General features: G+C 40.8%; 2 protein-coding genes across 2 annotated transcripts; one reads left to right on the forward strand and one right to left on the reverse strand.

Moving 5' to 3' along the window:
• Positions 1 to 199: 199 nt before the first annotated feature.
• snpha (syntaphilin a) lies at positions 200 to 9,379 on the forward strand (the record flags this gene model as incomplete). Its single annotated transcript, XM_080762947.1, has 7 exons — positions 200 to 289; positions 3,425 to 3,550; positions 3,675 to 3,775; positions 4,637 to 4,664; positions 6,686 to 6,835; positions 7,744 to 8,863; positions 9,368 to 9,379. Exons 2-7 carry the CDS (start codon positions 3,507 to 3,509, stop codon positions 9,377 to 9,379), a joined length of 1,455 nt encoding a protein of 484 aa, XP_080619073.1. The 5' UTR covers positions 200 to 289; positions 3,425 to 3,506.
• A 2,972-nt stretch (positions 9,380 to 12,351) lies between these two features.
• On the reverse strand, positions 12,352 to 18,274 carry fkbp1aa (FKBP prolyl isomerase 1Aa). The gene is made up of 5 exons (XM_080763909.1): positions 18,163 to 18,274; positions 18,003 to 18,050; positions 15,673 to 15,785; positions 15,095 to 15,269; positions 12,352 to 13,391 (listed from the first exon to the last, which is right to left on the reverse strand). The coding sequence occupies exons 1-4, from the start codon at positions 18,197 to 18,199 to the stop codon at positions 15,138 to 15,140; spliced, it is 330 nt and encodes a 109-aa protein (XP_080620035.1). The 5' UTR covers positions 18,200 to 18,274; the 3' UTR covers positions 12,352 to 13,391; positions 15,095 to 15,137.
• Positions 18,275 to 19,872: the final 1,598 nt, after the last annotated feature.

Consider the following 19,872-nt stretch of genomic DNA (forward strand, 5'->3'; position numbering starts at 1 on the left):
ATATGAACTGATCTTATAGACACGGTAGTTCACAAATGTGCAATATGGTAACAGTACAGTACACACTACACAGTATGTATGCCCACCTGTTCATCATTTTTAAATGATTATCGGACGCTGGCTCTTTAAGAGCCACTAATGCAGTAGACGCAGTTACAACGTATCGTCTCCGCTGCAGGAATGGACCTTAGACCCTCATCAGCACCGTTCTGTTCCATCTTACACATGTGACTGCATGCATTGCCCACACAACCACAACGATGCACAGCTACGCCGATCGGACCAAATGGTACTGTACATGTATTATTTATTATAATGGCTTGAACGAGTATGATCTAGTTTTTGTGTCTACTCTGCAGATGATCGTATATTATATCCCCGTTGGATAACCGTATGTAGGGCATGACTAAATTAGTTTTGTCAGCTATTTCTGAATCTGATCATGAAGATTACTTGCAATGGCAGTGTTTTTACATAGCCTACTATTGTTGATTCACAGCACACACACTTTAGAAGATATGACTTTTCCCCACTGACTGTCCAGCTGGACTCCCCTGACGTGACGACTCCCTGACGACCAGTGTGGTCAATATGGTGCTCGTAAACCATCTCTCTTAGTGGAATATTGATTGTTCAAAAGGCAAAGCGTATCATCTCCGCCGCACTTTGATGTAAACAACAGACGGTCCCCCAATTAAAGCATTTCAGATTTTGGCATCGTGGAGTTGAAGCTATATGGAATGAAAAGAGATCGGGCTCTCTACGTATATGGACGTGCTTCAACTTCAGCTGTCCCTTGCGGATCACTGATATTCCCTCTTACGTAAGATGACTGCGTATTATTGCGTATTCGCCACCTGTTGCGCAGAGGTGAATCCACATTGCCTGTTGTGCACCAAGATAAATTGGACGACACGCGCGCGCACACACACGCACACGCACACGCGCACACACACACACACACACACACACGTCTTTATGTTATGAAATTATGTCTCTCTTCGTACAAATTCTGGCCTCTCTATTTTTCCTTTTTCTACTACATTATCCACATAAAGATAACTGTAATTTCCTCCAGCTGTGCATATCACACTAATCACAGACTAGTCCTTCTTTTTGAGTGGTGCAACCGCTCCAAGGAACAGCAATGTCCGTCCTAATCTATGTGACTATGGCTAACCTATGTAACTATGTACCAGTAGGGGCAGAAGTGGCGCTGTTGTGCCAGAGAGAGAGAGAGACAGTGTTGCACTGTTTCCTGCTAATTACAGAGAGAAAGAGGAGAGGGGAGTTGCACCACTCAGTTCACAGTGTGATCACCCAGTGCCAATTATCTAATGTAATCCTGGGCACTACACTTGCTCTGCCAACCTGGGGAGGGCAGCGGACTGACCTCATGCTTCCTTCAATGCATGAGGAGTCCAAGCTGCTTCTTTTCACCTGACGGGGGAGTTTTCCCGGCCGGACGTATAGTGCGTGGAAGGAACACGTTATTCCGACCAGTCCTTTTCCCTCCATCAGGCGCCCCGGTTGGCCAGGGGGAGGTAGTTTATAGACCAGGATTACTGCATGTTTTTTGTGAGGTATACGTACCCTAGGACTAGGGTTCACAGGGAGAACATGCATACTCCACACAGAAAGGCCCTTTCGCCAACCCCGCCTCGGGGTATGGGCACTGATGACACGGAGGAGGAAACACGCCCCCATGCAGTGCCCACAGCGTCCCCAGCAGGAATCGAACCCAGGCCACCGTGCCCTGTGATCTCAGCTTTTAATCAACTCAATGACAAATGACAATAGTCGATTCTACAAGATACTGCCATTTTCACATTAGGCTTATCCATTTGACAGCACACATGATCTTTGCATATATCCAATATAGTCTAACTACAATAAATTCATAGCATTTAGTCAAGCAAAAATATAAGTCTACAAGTTCTAACATAACCTGCCCCATGTCTAAATGACATACTGTATACGTACATGGCTAAATCCTAATTTTTCCCCACAAAATAACTTCATGTCAGTAAGTAACAGCACCGCATGATGGACTATAAATTAAGCTTTCATTTTGTTTAGCTTTAGTATGTAAATTACTTAAATATTCAATAGATATTACACATGGTGGTGAATTACCAGCCACAAACATGTCGGTACATTTGAACTATCTCAACTATCTAATATTCTTTATTTGGATCTCCATTAGTTTTCACAGTCATAGTCTTCCTGGGGTCCACAACATAAAACAACACACAATATACATACAAACAAGTTAACAACAACTGACACTCGTCAGTCAAAACCTAATTGCACTATTAAAAATACAGTTTATTATTATTAAAATGCCAAAGATAATAATTAGATAATATAGACAATATAGAAACATAGGTTAAACATTAAAACATGTTGATCATTCCAGTTGTGTGGACTCTTTAATTAATATTCATTTAAGATATATTTGCTTCTGATTTGTTTAATATTTACAGATATTGTGTCCCACTGGTGGGTGCCTCTGTAAATAATTTATACATTATTGAAGTATACATTTTGTTTTGGAAGTTCCTAATACGAAATGTTTTGCTGCTGACATTTCCTAAGACATAGAAAAGCAGAACAACACTGTTCTGTTCTGGCAGGAGAAGAAATGGAGGCATATCATACCACATTAACATTAAAACAATAAAATTAATACATCACAGTAACACTATTACAGTACAGTTAAGGGAGCTCTGAGAAAAGCATCCTGTGTGTTCCATTTAATTCTTAATTTAATTTAACTGTTTTAGTAGTCTCGCTTTGTCGCAATATTAAAATGTGTGATGACCACAGAAACTACATTCATTGTCTATTTAATTACTTCCTAGTGTCATATTTTCCTTGTCTCAGGCCTTTTCAAGTTTATTTGAAGGTGGATGACTTTTATTTTAGGCTATAAGACCAGGGTACGGATGTATGCAGGATGCAGCTGCAGTGACTGTGAGAGTGAACTCACTGTTCCCTTGTGTCAGCACTGAAAGGAGGCTTTATTTGGGCACATGGTGGCTAGACGATTTTTCAAAGTTGTCATTTGCTTCCAGTGAGGCAACACATGAAGAAAGGCCATCTTATTGTCTTAGTTTGCTTCATTGTATTTCTCTCTACAGAATGATGTCATATAATGATTGTGTACTCTGATGGATCACTCACTGTGCTGGAGCACATTGCGTGTTGCAACTATTTTCTCTGTATTTGTTTACGTTATGATTTATATTAGTGTATCCAAAATTGTGTGTCGGGACCAATTTTTGGGTCGGGACACACAGTGTTATATCGTTATATTTTTCTTGTCTCTTTTATGTAACAAGCTAAAATAGCCACTGCTTTAAATTGCAGTTACAATGCAATGACAATGTTTCTGCTTGTTATTGCTTGGTGGTTGGTGCAGTTTAGCTCTGAGGCCTCCTAGGCTCTGTGTCTCTCTCTAGAGACAGTCGCGGGACAGGAGACATCAACACCGCACAGCACAAATGTCTCTCCCTCCCCCTCGTAAGACCCCTGCAGGTCAGCGCAGGTATTGTTCATTCTGTCTCTCACGTCTGGAGTCAGTGATATAATTATGAGTGCTGTTGTTTGTACAACTTTTCATGATGTCATAATGTATTTGATTGGTCTGTAATATGATCTCTCTGTGCAAGGCGCTCAGTGGGCACTGGTGGCGGAGGCCGGTATTCCCACAGTGATGCATCCAGTACCAACACGTATCCTGGTCGAGGCAGGGCTAACGAGGGCAGTCCCACAGCCCGGCAGTGTTGGGGAAGTTACTTTGAAAGCGTAGCTTGTAAAGCTACAAGTAGCTCACCATGGCAGTAGCTTGATCAAGCTACATAGCTACCCCTGGAGAAATGTAGCTTGTAAAGCTACAGCTACATGGAAAAAGTAGCTCAGCTACTTTTTATTTTTCAGTGTTAAATTGAGAATGTACATGCGGTGCATATGAAACAAAATATAATAACCTACAAAAAAGTCACATGCCACGATGCCAGCTGAAATATGCCTCTCAACGGTTTTGTTTAAAAAAATAAAAAATAATAAAAAAGACTTAAGAGACTTACACAAATAAAAGAGGATCTGTTGAGGATACTGTGTGTTATACATGGCATTTGATCGTCAATGTTAACACATCTTAACTGTAAAAAAAAAGAGACCCTTGTATAATGAGATAACTACACCTACATTATAACTAAACAACTGTTACATGATGACATTTGATCGTCAACATTTGAAGACCCCTGTTCTAGACAGATTTTCCCCCATTAAAGAAAGGATAAAACAATTAGAGGCAGCTGTTGGCTTGTCAGGAGCTGACATGCCCTCAAAGCAATCAGAAAAAGGAACAGTCCTTGATTTTTCAAAGGGGGTTCTAGTACAAGAATTAACACAGCAACCAATGGTCAAAATGAATATATTTATTTCATGTTATTGCCCAAAATTGTAGCTTGTAACTTGAGTAGCTAAGCTACCAAAAATGACCCAAAAAGTAGCTGAGCTACTTGACGAGGTACACCAATATGAATGTAGCTAAGCTACCACAAGCTACAGCAAAATGTAGCTAAGCTACGTAGCTCAGCTACATGTAGCTTAATACTCCCCAACACTGCAGCCCGGACATATCCCAGTACACCCAGGTAGGATGTTACTTATAGAACTCCACTGCTCAAAAGGTTAGCAATAGGGGTGGGACGGTATGGGTACTAGAGCCCTGCACAGGCTTAAAATATGGGCCGTGAAGTTAAGGCCCGGCCCTAAGCCGTTGGTAAAGTCCAGAAACGGCCCGAGCCCGGCCCGACATATTTGTATTTATTATTTCTAGCATGCGCACCGCCGCCGCGGTCGCTCCTCTATTGGTGCACGGACGCAGCAGCAGCAGCTACTCACAGCTGCACTATCTGGTGCTCTGATAAACCCACATTAAGAACAAGAACTCAATAACACCACACATCACACAAAAAAGTAGCCTACTTAATTATAGTTTTATACAGTAACTGCTGCACGTGCACTGTCAATCAGCGCAACGCGTTGTGAGCTTGTAGATCGGCTATCGCGGACTCATGCTGCATTATAAAACCCAGAGTAGACCCACAATAATAAGAACACTTACCGGTACGTTATGTATCTGCAGTTTCTGCAATGTACAAATCCAACTTTGTTTAGTGTGGTGTGTGGTGTAGACGTCAGTTCTGTCAGAGGAGAGCCTACTCGGTGTGTGTGTGTGTGTGTGTGTGTGTGTGTGTGTGTGTGTGTGTGTGTGTGCGTGTGTCTGTGTGCGCACACACAGCTGCGCTGCATAATAATTAGGAGAGAAAGAGAGAGAGAGTTTAGGCGCGGAGCGAGAGAGATAGAATGTAAAACACGTTGTTTCAAAGTCTTTATAGTTTTTACCAGATTTTAGTGTGCTTGTGTGTGCGTGTGTGTGGGTGGGGGGGTTATTGTCACGTCACTATGGAGCAGAGTGCAGACAGCAGCATGCTGCCGCGCTGCTGAAGCAAATCCAGTCTGGGTGAAATTCACATCGGAAAATTAATATAATGGCGCGTGACTACAGAATACTTGGAACTGAAAGAAAACGCTATTCTCGTGCTCAGACACAGGGACACACACATAGCTGTCTATAGGAGTGGTTGCACCACTCAAACACTAAATTAATACTCAATAAACTCCTCCTTTGACATCATAATACCTCACAAACACTACCAACTGACCATTATCACTGGTATCATCATAATACCTCACAAACACCACCAACTGACCATTATCACTGGTGTCAGTGGACTTGTCCACTGCTGGGGAAATGCATTCTGCATTTTGTATTCCCACAAAGCTGTTTGGACAAATCACCATCCAGTAATTCAGTACTTCTGGTTACTGTGGAATGTGAGAGTGGAATTTGCTTTATTTTAGCTGTCATTTCCTCCTGAACATGTTGTTCATCACTTCATTATGAACAACATTATTTTATTTTATTCTTATTTTTTCTTTATTCCCGATATCGATATTTTAATAATCAATATCGATAATCTATCACGGGAGGACGTATCGATATATATATATATATATTATCGATATTGTGATTATCGATTATCGCAATATCGATATTTCAGCACACCCCTAGTTAGCAAGACGTGTCCTGTTGGACGCTAACCTGGATAATGTTGCAGAGCCGCTGTTGGGCAGAAATCTTCAAAACCATTACTTTTCAGGAAATGGAGAAAATAATCTGCATTCCCATCGATCCAATGCAGTTATTATTTTGTCACAAGCTGTAAATACTTTTCATTGGTTCAATATTTATAAAAACCTACAGACAGACCCCTTTAACCCACTTAACCCCTTTCAACCTGCCATCCCTACTTTGGGCATGTCATTACAGGTGTAGTGAAATTAGAATGTATCAAAAGTATTGCTACTCATGCATAACTCTGACATAGTACAATATCATTTCATTTGTGAAAGAAATAAGGAAAGAAATAAGTAAGGTACAAGGTTTCTGCCAGCAAGAAAAGCAACACAGACCAGAAAAAACACCACAGTCAACCGTTCTTTAACATCCACTCACTACTTCATCCTTGTGTGTTGCAACAGGACTTGTGATTAAAGTTCTGAGATAATGTGAAGCATTTGAATGCAAATGACGCTGGTTTAAACTCAGGCGACAGGCACGGCAGGCCACCTGCAACGACAACCATGGAATCAGGCCTCCGACCCCGGAACAGTACCTCACACCCATGCAACAGAAGGAGGTGTGCATCCGTCACCTGCGCGCCAGGTTGAGAGATCATGTGGACAGACTGCAGCACAGGTGAATCTTGACAGATATTGTGAGTGCTTATATTTCTGTCTGACACAGCTATCAATTGAAAACTACACAATTTCTTGCTAAACCAATTTCCAAGGACATAAATGAGACGTAGCTTGCGGAGTTAGTTCATACTGGTGGGGGTTCATGCCATGCTCAAAGGCGCATATTATACTCAAGGGGTTAACATGCTGCATGTGTGAGTGTATAAGTGTGTGCAAGTCCCACACATCATTCACCGATGCGGCAGTCAGCTGATCAATTGGGGGGCTACTTACAGTAAGCTCACTAGACTGAATGCTCTTCCTGCCTTCCTCTGCACATGGTTCCTGGTTGTTTGTGATGTTTTTTCCCACCACCACCCCAGCACCACCGGTGGCCGGCTCTGCTATTTATGCTCCCCATGGGTTTTTTTATTGTATATATCTATTATCTATCTCCCTGCTCTTAATGTTTTATGCAGAGCCGAACGCCAAGTCAAATATCATATGCACACTCATTACTCATTCTGTAATAAATATTGGTAAATATATTCGTGAGTTGTCTGACTGAACTGATTCAATTCAATGTTCTATCTTCTAGGTTCAGTTACAGCTGATTCATCTTTTTTTGTTTTTTTTGTTTCATGATCTGTTTCCTCAAACAGTAATTATTTTCTAATAATGATTTAAAAGAATCTGTATAAGATGTAAAGAATGTCATTTTTGATTATTACATTCATTGTTTAATACTAAAGAGGGAAAAGCTATTTTACCAACTACAAAATGATTAATAGTATCGGATTACTGGACTCCGTGGATTTGCAAACAAGTTGATCCAAAGTTGCAAGTTTCCACTTTAATTGTTAATTGCTCATGGGAAAAATATTAATCAGTACTGCTAAATCAGCTGCATTACTTCTCCTCCATCAGGGATTGTGAGATAGATGAGCTGAAGACCCAGCTGTGTCGGATGCAAGACGACTGGATCGAGGAGGAGTGCCACCGCGTGGAAGCCCAGCTGGCTCTCAAAGAGGCCCGTAAAGAGATCCAGCACCTTCAGGATGTGGTAGAAACCGTGAGGACCAATCTGAGCAGCCGGGAACCAGAGCCTCATGACCACAAGCCATACCCAGGTCTGCAGAGACCTCAGCCGGGTGGAAGATCCCGTTCCTGCGGCTGCTCTCCGGCCAATACTCTGAGCCGCAGCGCCACGTACACACGGCTGAGCAGCGAGGCTCTGGCACTACAGGTGGAGCGCAACTTAAACCCCCCTGACCTCAGTGGAGCGACGCGGCCAGCGGGACAAACCCACCTGGTGCTGGAAGCGGCCCTATTATCAGAGCAGCCACCCCCCACCACCGCCCATGGCCGAGGCCCCTCGGCTGCACCTCACTCCCCCACCTTTGAGAAGTTGTGCAGTGGGGGGGCCGTGTTGCCAATATCACATTCCTGCCACACTCTCAGCAGTGGCTGCAAATGCACTGGACATGGCTACCTCCCACATCATCATCATCTGTTCCTACACTTACCTCAGGACGAGCCTCCCAGTGCAGCTGCAGCGAGCGCCCCTCCTCCTCCTCCAGCGCCTCCAGAGAAGAAACCAGAGGTTCGCTCTCAGGCCTCCAGCCCAACTATGACCTGGCTTTCAGATGAACGTGGACACGAAGAGCTCAGTATTATTTCTTTATCGGCAGACGTTTCTCACTCAAAGGCACGAGCGTTCCTACCCTCTCTACCTCTGTCTTCACCGCCTGACCTCTCCTACAGCTTAGAGCCGAAGCCAGTGGAGATGACAAGGGTGCCAACTATGCCCCAAACCTGCCAGCCACAACCTCTAGTTCAGCCATCACAGAGGCAGGACGCTACGGTAGTGGAGCTGGAGGGAGAGGAGGAGGAAGAGGAGGGTGAGGGGGCAGATGGAGTCGGGGAGGAGGAGGCGCTTTTGCCACAGCGATGCCACTGGAGCAGGTACTTCATGGTAGACCTGCTGGCATTGGCCATGCCCATGGTCCCTACGGTGGCATGGCTGTGCCAAGGGTCTCAGCGCGAAGTCAGGCCCATGTATCATATTGGCTCCCTGTTGAGGGGCTGCTGCGCTGTGGCACTGCATTCACTGCGTCGCAGAGGTATAGGAGCAAGAGGAAGAGGACGTCCCACCAATATGAACGGAACGACACCTATCTGAGACTGATGTGTCTGCATGACATACATGAGGACACAGCCATGACATGACCCATCTGTAGCCATGTTGACAGACACGCAGCCACACACAAAGCCATGATGGCATACACACAGCCATGACACGCATGCAGCCATGATGACACACAAATGCAGCCGTGATGACACACACATGCAGACGTGAGGACTTTGTAGTCTGAGTGACTTTGAAGTATGTTTTCGTCATTACAATACATATTTTGTAAGTGCTTATTTTTGTGCAATTTAGCTTAAGTAATATTACCTTAATTTCAGTTACTGCAAACATACCTATGCCCCATTCTATCGTCAGATTTGCCATGATATCCTTGTGTTTTGTGTTCATTTCTTGCCTCAGAGATACAACTGATTAGTAATAAGAATATTTCATGATTAAAATACTTAATGCCGCTGCCTGAATTTCAAGTGGCTTTAACTAAACAAGTTATTGTTGCATGTAGCCCAAGAAATGTTCTACCCAATTATTCTTCCATCCAGCTGAAAAGTCTTGTTAGAATCTTGAACCTTTTGATACCAACATTTATGTACCGGTATTCACATAAATGAACCTTTTGTACCTCAAGAGCTCTCCTGCACGCCCACACAAGAGCCAAGAATGAATCATTAAGACAATTTATACATTGTTGTAAACAACGGTGTCGCTCGCCGGAAATAGCAGATCTATAAGCTCACAATGTATTGTGGATGCGTTGCATTGTGAGCTTACTGATCTGCTGTCTGTGGCAATACTACTGAAGGTCAAAACGAGGCCTTCATCTGCATAGTGGCGTTAAGTAAAAAGGTTCTCTCAGCTTGAAGATGGAATAACAAATAATTCCATATCTCAATATAGCCACATAGAAATTCTTGGTAATAAACTAGATTCTGAAATGTTATTTTTCCAAATGACTTCATATTGAAGACAATATGTAGATTGTTATATATGATTTTTAATGATTTGTGAAAATCATGCCACATTAGACAAGGGGACTCTAGATGTAAATATTTTTAGATTGCTGGTGCATCTAAACTAAATATTGCTTTTGTGTCATTGTCTAACAACAAAACAAGGCCTACTCAGCTGTCAGCACTGAAAATAAGATGCAAACTATTAACTATTTAAAACTAGTAAAGATAAATAAACGCTAACACTCATTCAATGTGGCTGCAAGATAGTCTCTAAATCAGTGATACTCAACCTCAGGCCCGCGGGCCACATCAGGCCCGCGGGACCATTATGACTGGCCCACCAATAAAATCTAAAAAAAAGAAGAAAAAAAAATCTGGAAAATGAAATAAAAATAAATAAATCTGAATGAAGTTATCTTTAATTACATTATTATAAGTAATACTATTAGAGTTGTACTATTACTCGAACGAAAATAAAAGCTTGGGGGGGGGGGGGGAGATGCAATGCAAATGAAAGACATATACTGTGTATCCCTATTCCCTGACATAATTTTATAGCTAAACGGACAGAATTCTATTTTATTTGAATGATGAAACCCAGCTGCCATTAATAGTTGGAAATGGAAATTGCGGAAATTTTAATTGCGGAAATTGCGGAAATGGTGGAAATGGAAATTGCGGAAATGCGGAAATGGAAATTGCGGAAATGGTAATTGCGGAAATTGCGGAAATGGTGGAAATGGAAATTGCGGAAATGGAAATTGAGGAAATTGCGGAAATGGAAATTGCGGAAATGGTAATTTTATTTCAGGTAGATTGTTTTATTTTACTCAGTCAGCCATATCACTACTCATTTTTTTTCATGAAAAAGGTCATAGCTGGGTAATCTATTTTCAGGCAAATTGTGTTTATTGTATTTTATTTTACTCAGCCATAACAATTTATTTTCTGTTAACCAACTTGCTGGCTGGCAGGCAGGCAGACAGCTACTCATAGACAGGCAGACAGACAGACAGCTACTCATGGAGAATTGGACAGGCAGGCAGTCAGACAGCTACTCATAGACAGGCAGACAGACAGCTACTCATGGAGAATTGGACAGGCAGGCAGACAGCTACTCATGGACAATTGGACAGGCAGGAAGGCAGACAGCTACTCATAGACAGACAGACAGCTACTCATGGACAATTGGACAGGCAGGAAGGCAGACAGCTACTCATAGACAGACAGACAGCTACTCATAGACAATTGGGCAGGCAGGCAGACAGCTACTCATAGACAGACAGACAGCTACTCATGGACAATTGGACAGGCAGGAAGGCAGACAGCTACTCATAGACAGGCAGACAGACAGCTACTCATGGACAATTAGGCAGGCAGGCAGCTACTCATAGACAGGCAGACAGACAGCTACTCATGGACAATTAGGCAGGCAGGCAGACAGCTACTCAGACAGGCAGACAGACAGCTACTCATAGACAGGCAGGCAGACAGCTACTCATAGACAGGCAGACAGTAAGACAGCTACTCATTGACAGACAGACAAATAACTACTCATGGACAGACAGGCAGGCAGGCAGGCAAAGAGCTACTCATGTTATGTTATTATGTTATAACAGCTACTCATGTTATGTGCAATAATTTGTGCAGTTATGGAAACAGCTCTTTGTGTTTATGCAAGAAAATGTAACACATTTATTTATTTACATATTGTGTGCATGCACATTGTACTTTGATACATTTTGCGAAAATAAATCAATTGAAAGAGAGAAGTTATCAAGTATCATTAATGTCGTAATTTTATCTACTGGCCCCTGGCCCCTTGCCATTTTTGTAATGTGGCCCACAGGTAAATCTATTTGAGTATCCCTGCTCTAAATGAATGACAGCCAAATGTTACAAAGCAATCAAAAGCACAAAATTGATGTTCAGTTTAATGCCTCAATGACTTAAAATAAAAAAATTCTGGAGCAATGCATGAGTTGTTTTGTTTTAAAGGAATCCTTTAGTTTATTTTCCTTCGCTTAGTAATATGCCAAAACTCTAAACTATGCCAACACTTTGCAATTCAGCTGGAATACTGTGATAGAATGCATATACGCTTTATGATAAATAATTACTTACTGGCCATTGTTTTTTCTTATTTCCAAAACAAAACATGTACTGTATATGTTGATGCAGTGGCTCATTTCAACTGTGTGGAGACAGGATGAGACATTTGGAAACTGGGAATGCCATCGATACCAAAGGTTTGTTAGATACAGCATATTGCAGTCTAACGTTTTACACAATTGTTAATGTACTGTACGTTTCAGTAACTTGGCATTAATCTTTTGCCAATAACCACATACAATATCTCAATATAAAGTGTATAAAAGTGAATACATAATATTAATACTGTATCAAAATGTCCAACAGAAGGAATGACAGGAGTTTGTGAAGAAGTTCAGTCTTTAATGTGCGTGGAGGACGGTTACAGTACAGCTTTAAAAACCTCCACAGCTTCATAAACAATTCGTTGAAATAATTATGGGCACAACCCAGAAAAAGAGTTGCGCAAAAACTGTGTCAACATGTCATGCAACTTTAAAACCTTATGCCAGAGCAATTATTGAATAATTGTGTCTTGGCATTTACCTGAAAAGCAAAAGATGATAAAAATCATGTCTTCTCTACCAGGTTTTGAAGACTTGCAAGAGTAAATATTAATATTTCCAACTGCTAGAAGTATAGAACCAATAAAGAAATCTGTAGTTAATTTATTACAGCAATATTGTGCCATATATTTTAAATTAATTCCTCTGCTGTAATGAGTCCCTCCTTTCTTTTTTAAATTAAGACTAATGCGAGATGTGTCACACAATAATTCAATTTATGTCCACATTGTTGTGATTGATGTGAAACAGACATTTATTCTTTTTTTTTTTTTCTTTTTTCAAGACAATTTAATACCCGCAATCAATACAGTTGCTAATGGAAGGCCACACAGAGCCACAGGAATGAGACTACCAAACTATCAAAACATGATCCTGATGGCAGATACAGTCAGCAATTTTGAAATCAAATTACAAAAAAAGAAAAAAAAACAATCACCATAAAATAAAAATACATAGAAGACTATAACATGATACATGGAAGTATGGCCTATGACTCTTTAAGGCAGTGGTTCTCAAACGTTTTAATTTCAAAATCCTCCATAACTCTGAGAGTATAAACAAAAGACAATTGTATACACTCTCAGAGATACAGACCCTGTAAGGGTACATTTGGACTACCTCAGGGAAACCCAAGGCTCCATGGACCCCACTTTTGAGAACCACTACGTTATGGGATCTAGAGGATGAGGTTTTAACACAAAGTGACGTAACATCATATCTAAATGGAAAGAGTGAAGTAGTGAAACTATTAGACAAAGGTCCTATGCAGGAATCATCTGTTAACCTTTTCCTCCGTGTTCCCGGATAGGAGTCAACCTGCGTTTAAGAGAAACAAAAAGTATTTCAGGTCTGTGATCAAAGATTGATTTACAGTTCATTGTGTTGCCAACAAAAACAGATATTCAAGCTAATGATACAGCCACTGTTGCTTGTAGATCAGTTCTTGGCAGCAAGCAATATGTCATTACTACAAAGTCTGAATTAAGCTATAGGGATGCACACTTTCCTTGACTGTATATTTGGAAATAGGATGACATTCACCAATGTCAATAGGCGATATTAATATGTTGTCAGTTGTTCAAATTCTTTCACAATATTAGCTTTTTTCCCTTTCTGGCACGTTTATTTTTTCACATTGAGCTGTATCGGTGCAGAATTTCCAATCGGTTCATCCCTATTAAGCTTTAACTTTAGGGGAAATCTTCATATTGTAAACACACCATGACCATTTAGAGTTACTAGCACTACTAAAGGCTACAGAACTGTAGGTGTTTAATAGCTGATAAATTCTGTGCTACTGAAATACTGAACTAAAGGCCTAAGGAAGTGCTAATGACTGTAGCAAAGCAAACTAGCCGTAAGCTGTTATTGCTTCCAGGTTTCATGGAATAAAAACCCTGGGCCCGTATTTATAAAACCTCTCAGGAGGAAATCGCTCCTAAAAGCCAGAAAGTGTTGCAAATCTGGTTCACACTCAATGTGAAATCATTACCCTGAGCAGAAATGAGGACACGAAGGTGAATCCAAAGAGACAGCACAAATAGGTTGTGGATTCATAATCCTTAATGTTGTGGATAAACAATGTTGACTTACAGTGTAGCCTTGTATGCAAATCGATAAAGTCTATAATTTTATGAGATTGATTTATCAATTTTGACAATAGACTTTTCAGCCTACAGCCTATATACACATACAGTGGTGCTTTTGTCTGAATTTGATCAATCAAACTATGGAGATAACCATTACACTTTTAAATGCATAGCACTTATCAGCGGGAAAAGGTTAAACAGTGATTGATTCTCAAAATACAAAATGGCTTAAAATGAGTGCAGGAAGCTTTATAACTATGCACCATGTTTACTCTGAGGTCAGTCCTGCTTTAAATTTCAGTACGACTCCAAGGTGTGATTCTGAGGTGCTTGATAAATAACAGGCCCATGGTCACTATTAACACATAAAACACGAACAAAGCTATATATAGCTACTAGTACATATGACAATGAAATTAATCCTGTTAACTAGTTTTGGGAAAGGTTTCTCTTCATGTTATATTACTCTTTGAATTTGAAAAGATCTCCAGCACCACAGAGGTTGATAGGTCACCAATGACGGTGCAACGTGAGCGAGCGAGCATTCGCCTTCTTCACTTTGTTTATGCAATGAAGTGCAATTATGAGTCCTGTTCCGTCATGCAATAAAAGTGAATAGAGAGAGAGAAAACAAAATCACTACATCCCGTTGCTCACTAAAAACAGATAACAATTGAAAATATTTTACACTTTACACTTCAAGTACATCATGACAAACTGACTATACAACACATTATCCACCTGCCAAGCATCCCTATTCTTGGCCATGTCATAACAGGTTAACGACGTTCATCTAAAACAGCAGACGACAAGCATTGTGAGCTCGTAGCTATAGTTGCCGACAAGATTTTGTGTAGTGGGAAAAAACCGAAGGGGCCTCTGGTTGTCCACGTATAGGGTTAAAGAAGTGGTTAAACATTAAATCCTTACCCTGAAAATTTGAGTGGAATTATACAAAGTGAGTGCAGAGCCTTCAGACTTCCAGGCCAAGCAACTCCACCTCAAAGATGAGAGTTGCATTGGGGGGGATGACGCCCGGGTGGCCGTTCTTTCCATAAGCAAAGTCAGGGGTGCAGGTCAGCTTGGCACGCTGGCCAACACTCATCTGTGGATGTGATGGCAAGCAGGATAAAGACTCATTGTAGTGATCTGTAGCATGTTGTGTCGCGGCAAGAAATGATCTTTCTGGATTAAGTGTTGTATTAAGTGAAGAAACTTTTCATGAAATGGAAAAAATAACTTTTGTAGTTTTTTGTTTTTTAAATAACAACAACCTCTTGTTAATCATTTTTATTGGTTCAATATTTATAATGCCCACCACTTAAGTTTCAGCCTGGCCTCCATATTTTGGGCATGTTATTAAAAATAGAAAAAATATCAGATATACAAGACACTTGAGCAACATTGTCATTCGACTAAATACAAAATAGGGCATTCATTTATGAAAAAACAAAAATATTAAATATGGAGCGTTTCTGCCTGACAGCGGCCATACATATCACATGTACCTTTGCTACGCCCTCCTCCCAGCCACGAATCACCTCCCCTTGTCCGATCCTGAATTTGAAAGGCCTTCCACGATCTCGCGAGGAGTCAAACTTTTTGCCATTTGTCAACTTGCCTGTTAAAAGAAAAGAAAGCTGGTTAAAGCGGCATTATGTAACTTAATTTTGTCCAATCTGTATTGTTAATACAATATAACTTTTACAATTGGGGTGGTAGTATTTTGTCTCCCTTCTATCGAGATATTTAGAATAGATCACGTCAAAGGTCATGTCTTACCTAGACATAGGATCCCTGACACAAATTTTGCATGAATACAGATTAGAAAACTACAAACAAAATAGCGAAGATTGAAGGAAAGTAGCCTTCTCCCTCCATGGTATTTCTGGTTAAGCCCTAGCCCTAGAACGGCACTTGTTGTTTCATACAGTATGTACAGTATTTCACATACAGAGCCATAGAACACCCTGCTTGATTTTTGATCGGACTTTAACATGCGCGGCATAAATGTGATAAATGCTCCGTTTTAGAATCAATTTTAGAATGTACTTCTACACAAAAGTTTGGGTCACACAATTTGCAGGTGGTGTGATTAATTACCCAGCACCTATCGCAAAGCACCTGCCAATTGTGTGACCCAAACGTTTGTGTTTCCCTGGTCAATTGCTGATGACGTCTGCGGTAAACAGGACGTATTTGTAAAATCAGTTCATCAATTATTCCGGCCCCCCTCGCCCGGAGAGAAAGATGTCCGTGTGCATCTCTTGAAAAAGTGGATATAATTGACTAAATACACGTTTTGTGCCAGAACTTTCACATGGATATAAAACTAGAGGACCATATTTCACTCCACGTCTTTGGAATTATTTAATGGGCGAGTACAAACGGAGCATTTATCACATTTATGCACATCTTTCATTTCTACCAGGACCTGGTGCAAGCGATTTATGCCTGTGATACATGAAAATGTATGAAGTATAATTAAATTATCACAGGCATTCTAGGTCTAGTTAAGCCCCAACCAATGGGTCTTAATATAAGACATGAGGCTGCTTCTAAAAATGTCTTCTAAATGGTAACAGTTTTCTGAAAAATGAACCTATTTTAAGTCAAGGACCACCAAAATTGTATGTATTTGGCTGCAGACCCCTATCTAAAATATTTTGTTCCAACAGGGACCTCCGTAGTTAAAAATGTTTGCTTCACATTGCGTCAACTCGGCAAGTGAGGCGCTGTGGGCTTGTATATCTGCTATTTTTTAACGCTAAAATCTAAAAACGACAGATGCTTTCAGGAATTTGCCACAAACGATGATAAACACTGAAAGAGGCTGAATGTGAAGGTAGATCATAAGTCTACTCTACTTCCAGCACTGTTACAGCCAGGGCTGAACGATATATTGATACCATGATATGAAACTAGATATCGTCTGGGATTTTGGATAATGAAGTGGCATAAATGTTGTATTTTACTGGTTTGAAGGCCTGCATTACATTGTTATAGTTGTCATTTTCTGAACGGACTTTCTATTATTTTCCTTTACCCATACATAAGAAAAAATAGCATTGTGTAATATTCTGCAAAAGCACCAATAGCCATCCACACAGTACAGTCAAGAGATCAAAAATATTGTTAATGAAGAACGAGTTTAATAGTGCCACTAATTCAAGATCAGAAGTGCCAATCAAATGAAACCTAACAAGATGTATTCTGGAAATGACAATAACGCGTCAGAGGTCTCGATTTAGTGTAGTCAATGGATTTGCAAATATATTACAGGTCTAGTGCAATGAAAGTCGATTTACTGTAGTCAAGGGATTTGCAAATATGAAAATGAATGTGTATGTATTTAATGAAGTAGCATTATAATGAATATAGTTTTTAAATGCTCTTGAATGTCAGAATCAACTGTGTTGAATCTGACAGATGATCAGACAGGGACTATCGTTTTATTTCACAAGGGTTTAATATATGTGCTGTAGAATAAATTGACTCATGAGGACAGTAAGGTTTTATAACATTAAAATGTACATTAATCTCATCCACAGTGTTCAATTGTTGTCGTTAATTAAAAAACACCGCCGCGGAATGCGGAAACTAACAGCCTCAGGCTAGAGCTTAGCAGCTAAGCCTGAGCTAAGCGAAGCCTTAGCTCTCGTGCTAATGCTAACCTTAGCTAAGCGCAACAAAAGCGGTCGCTGGCCATAAAACGCAGATCTACAAGCTGACAAGGCATCCCGCATACGTCGCTTGGCGACGCGTTGTCGACTTGTAGATTTGTGCTTTTTGTCGCGAAAGGCACCGTCGTACTGCGAGGCATGAATTGGGGCCTCACCATCGTAGTGAACGACGACTTGCTGTCCTTTCTTCGGAAACGTCTGTCCTGTAAGTAAAAGAAACAAAACAACATTTTTTAAATAAACGAAATTATGAGTAAGTGCGAACATAACATGTGCCGTAATAACGGGACGAATAAATGGGTTATAAATATTTACCGTCTCCCGGGGATAAGGTCTCAACTTCGACTCCCATTTTCTCTCCCGAGCCTATTTCTTTCCTCGTTTGGTTTCTTTACCTTCCTTTCCTTCCTTGGTTTGTCTCACCAGCTGAACCACAAAGCGGCTTCCGGTTACTTGAGTTTCAGAGTAAAACTAAATATTTATCTCACAGAACTAACACCTTTATTTATTTTTAGGAAATACATATTTAAAATAAAACTATATATATTTTTTCTCTTTATTTTTTTGGAAATACATAAATAAATAAAGGAATACCCACCCCCCCCAAACGCGCACGCACGCACACACGCACGCACGCACGCACGCACACACACACACACACGCACGCACGCACACACACACACACACGCACGCACGCACACACACACACACACACACACACTTTTATAAATAAGGATACATACACGTTTTGCTCTTTTTATTAAAAATACTAATTTTATTATAATTATTATATCATTACTAAAATAAAATGTATGTAGGAAATGTATTACTTAAAAGGAAATGTGTAGATAGATAGATAGATAGATAGTTAGTATTAGAAACCGATTTATAATTCAAGCTTTTATTTTGGAAGCCGAATAGCTTGTTTCACTTTATTATCTGCGTGTGTTTGACGTAGCTCTGTCTCTCTCATCCTCAGCCCACACATCCATCCATCCACACACCATCATCATGCCCCACATTCATGCTCTGCTTATGCACCACCCCCACCCCCAGAGAGCCAGCCTTGCCCTTGTGAGCTGCTATGTAGGCTACGTCAGAGCTAGGATTGGGGGCGAGCACTAGACCTACTGCTGGTGAATGTATTCAGAATACATTCTATTTCTTCTGACAACATTTTTAAGATATAAATATACAATTATTTGACAGCCAAAATACCCTCACTTGGATAGTTATAGTGTTAGAGTGTGTGTGTGTGTGTGTGTGTGTGTGTGTAAATGGTGCATTTATATAGCGCCTTTATCCAAGGCACTTTACATAGATTGTGCATTACATTCACCCATTCATACACCGATGGCAGCGGAAACCATGCAAGGCACCAACTAGCACATCGGGAGCAATTAGGGGTTCAGTGTCTTGCTCAAGGACACTTCGACAGTAACTCTGGGGGAGCCCGGGTTCGAACTGGCAACCTTGCGGTTCCCATCCAGGCACTCTACCCCTGAGCCACCGCCGCCCCTTCATCAGGTCCTGTCTACTCCCCAAGAGTCCCCAAAAATCTCCCTAGTTAAACCCATGTGACTTTGGATTTAACCTTTGACCTATCAGATAAAGAAGACCCAGAGATATACTCAAAAGAGGTTTTACTGTCTTGAGGTTTTGATGGCTGCTGCTGATATGAATGGACCCTCTGTTTGTGACATTGAGGATGTGAATTTGACCGAGAAACACACATAGATGTGCTGTGTTTTACAGAAGAGCATTTTGACAGGTTATTCAAATTAGCGGAATATTTCTGATTGCTGTTGCTGTGACGATATGGCAAAGATTTTGATCTGTGCAAGATGCCAGTCTTCATGGCTCGATGTGACTTTAGATTTTGTTTCAGAATCATATTTGACTTCCCACTGGACTGTGGTTGCAGCTGTACCCTCTCTTCTGGTAAAGATGCAACTTCTGGTCTTGATGAAGGAAAAAAAACATTTTTGTTATGGTTATTATTAACACATCAAGAACATATTGTTA

This window comes from Protomyctophum bolini (assembly GCF_963924005.1).
Source record: "Protomyctophum bolini genome assembly, chromosome: 5".
In the NCBI taxonomy this organism is placed as follows: Eukaryota; Metazoa; Chordata; class Actinopteri; order Myctophiformes; family Myctophidae; genus Protomyctophum; species Protomyctophum bolini.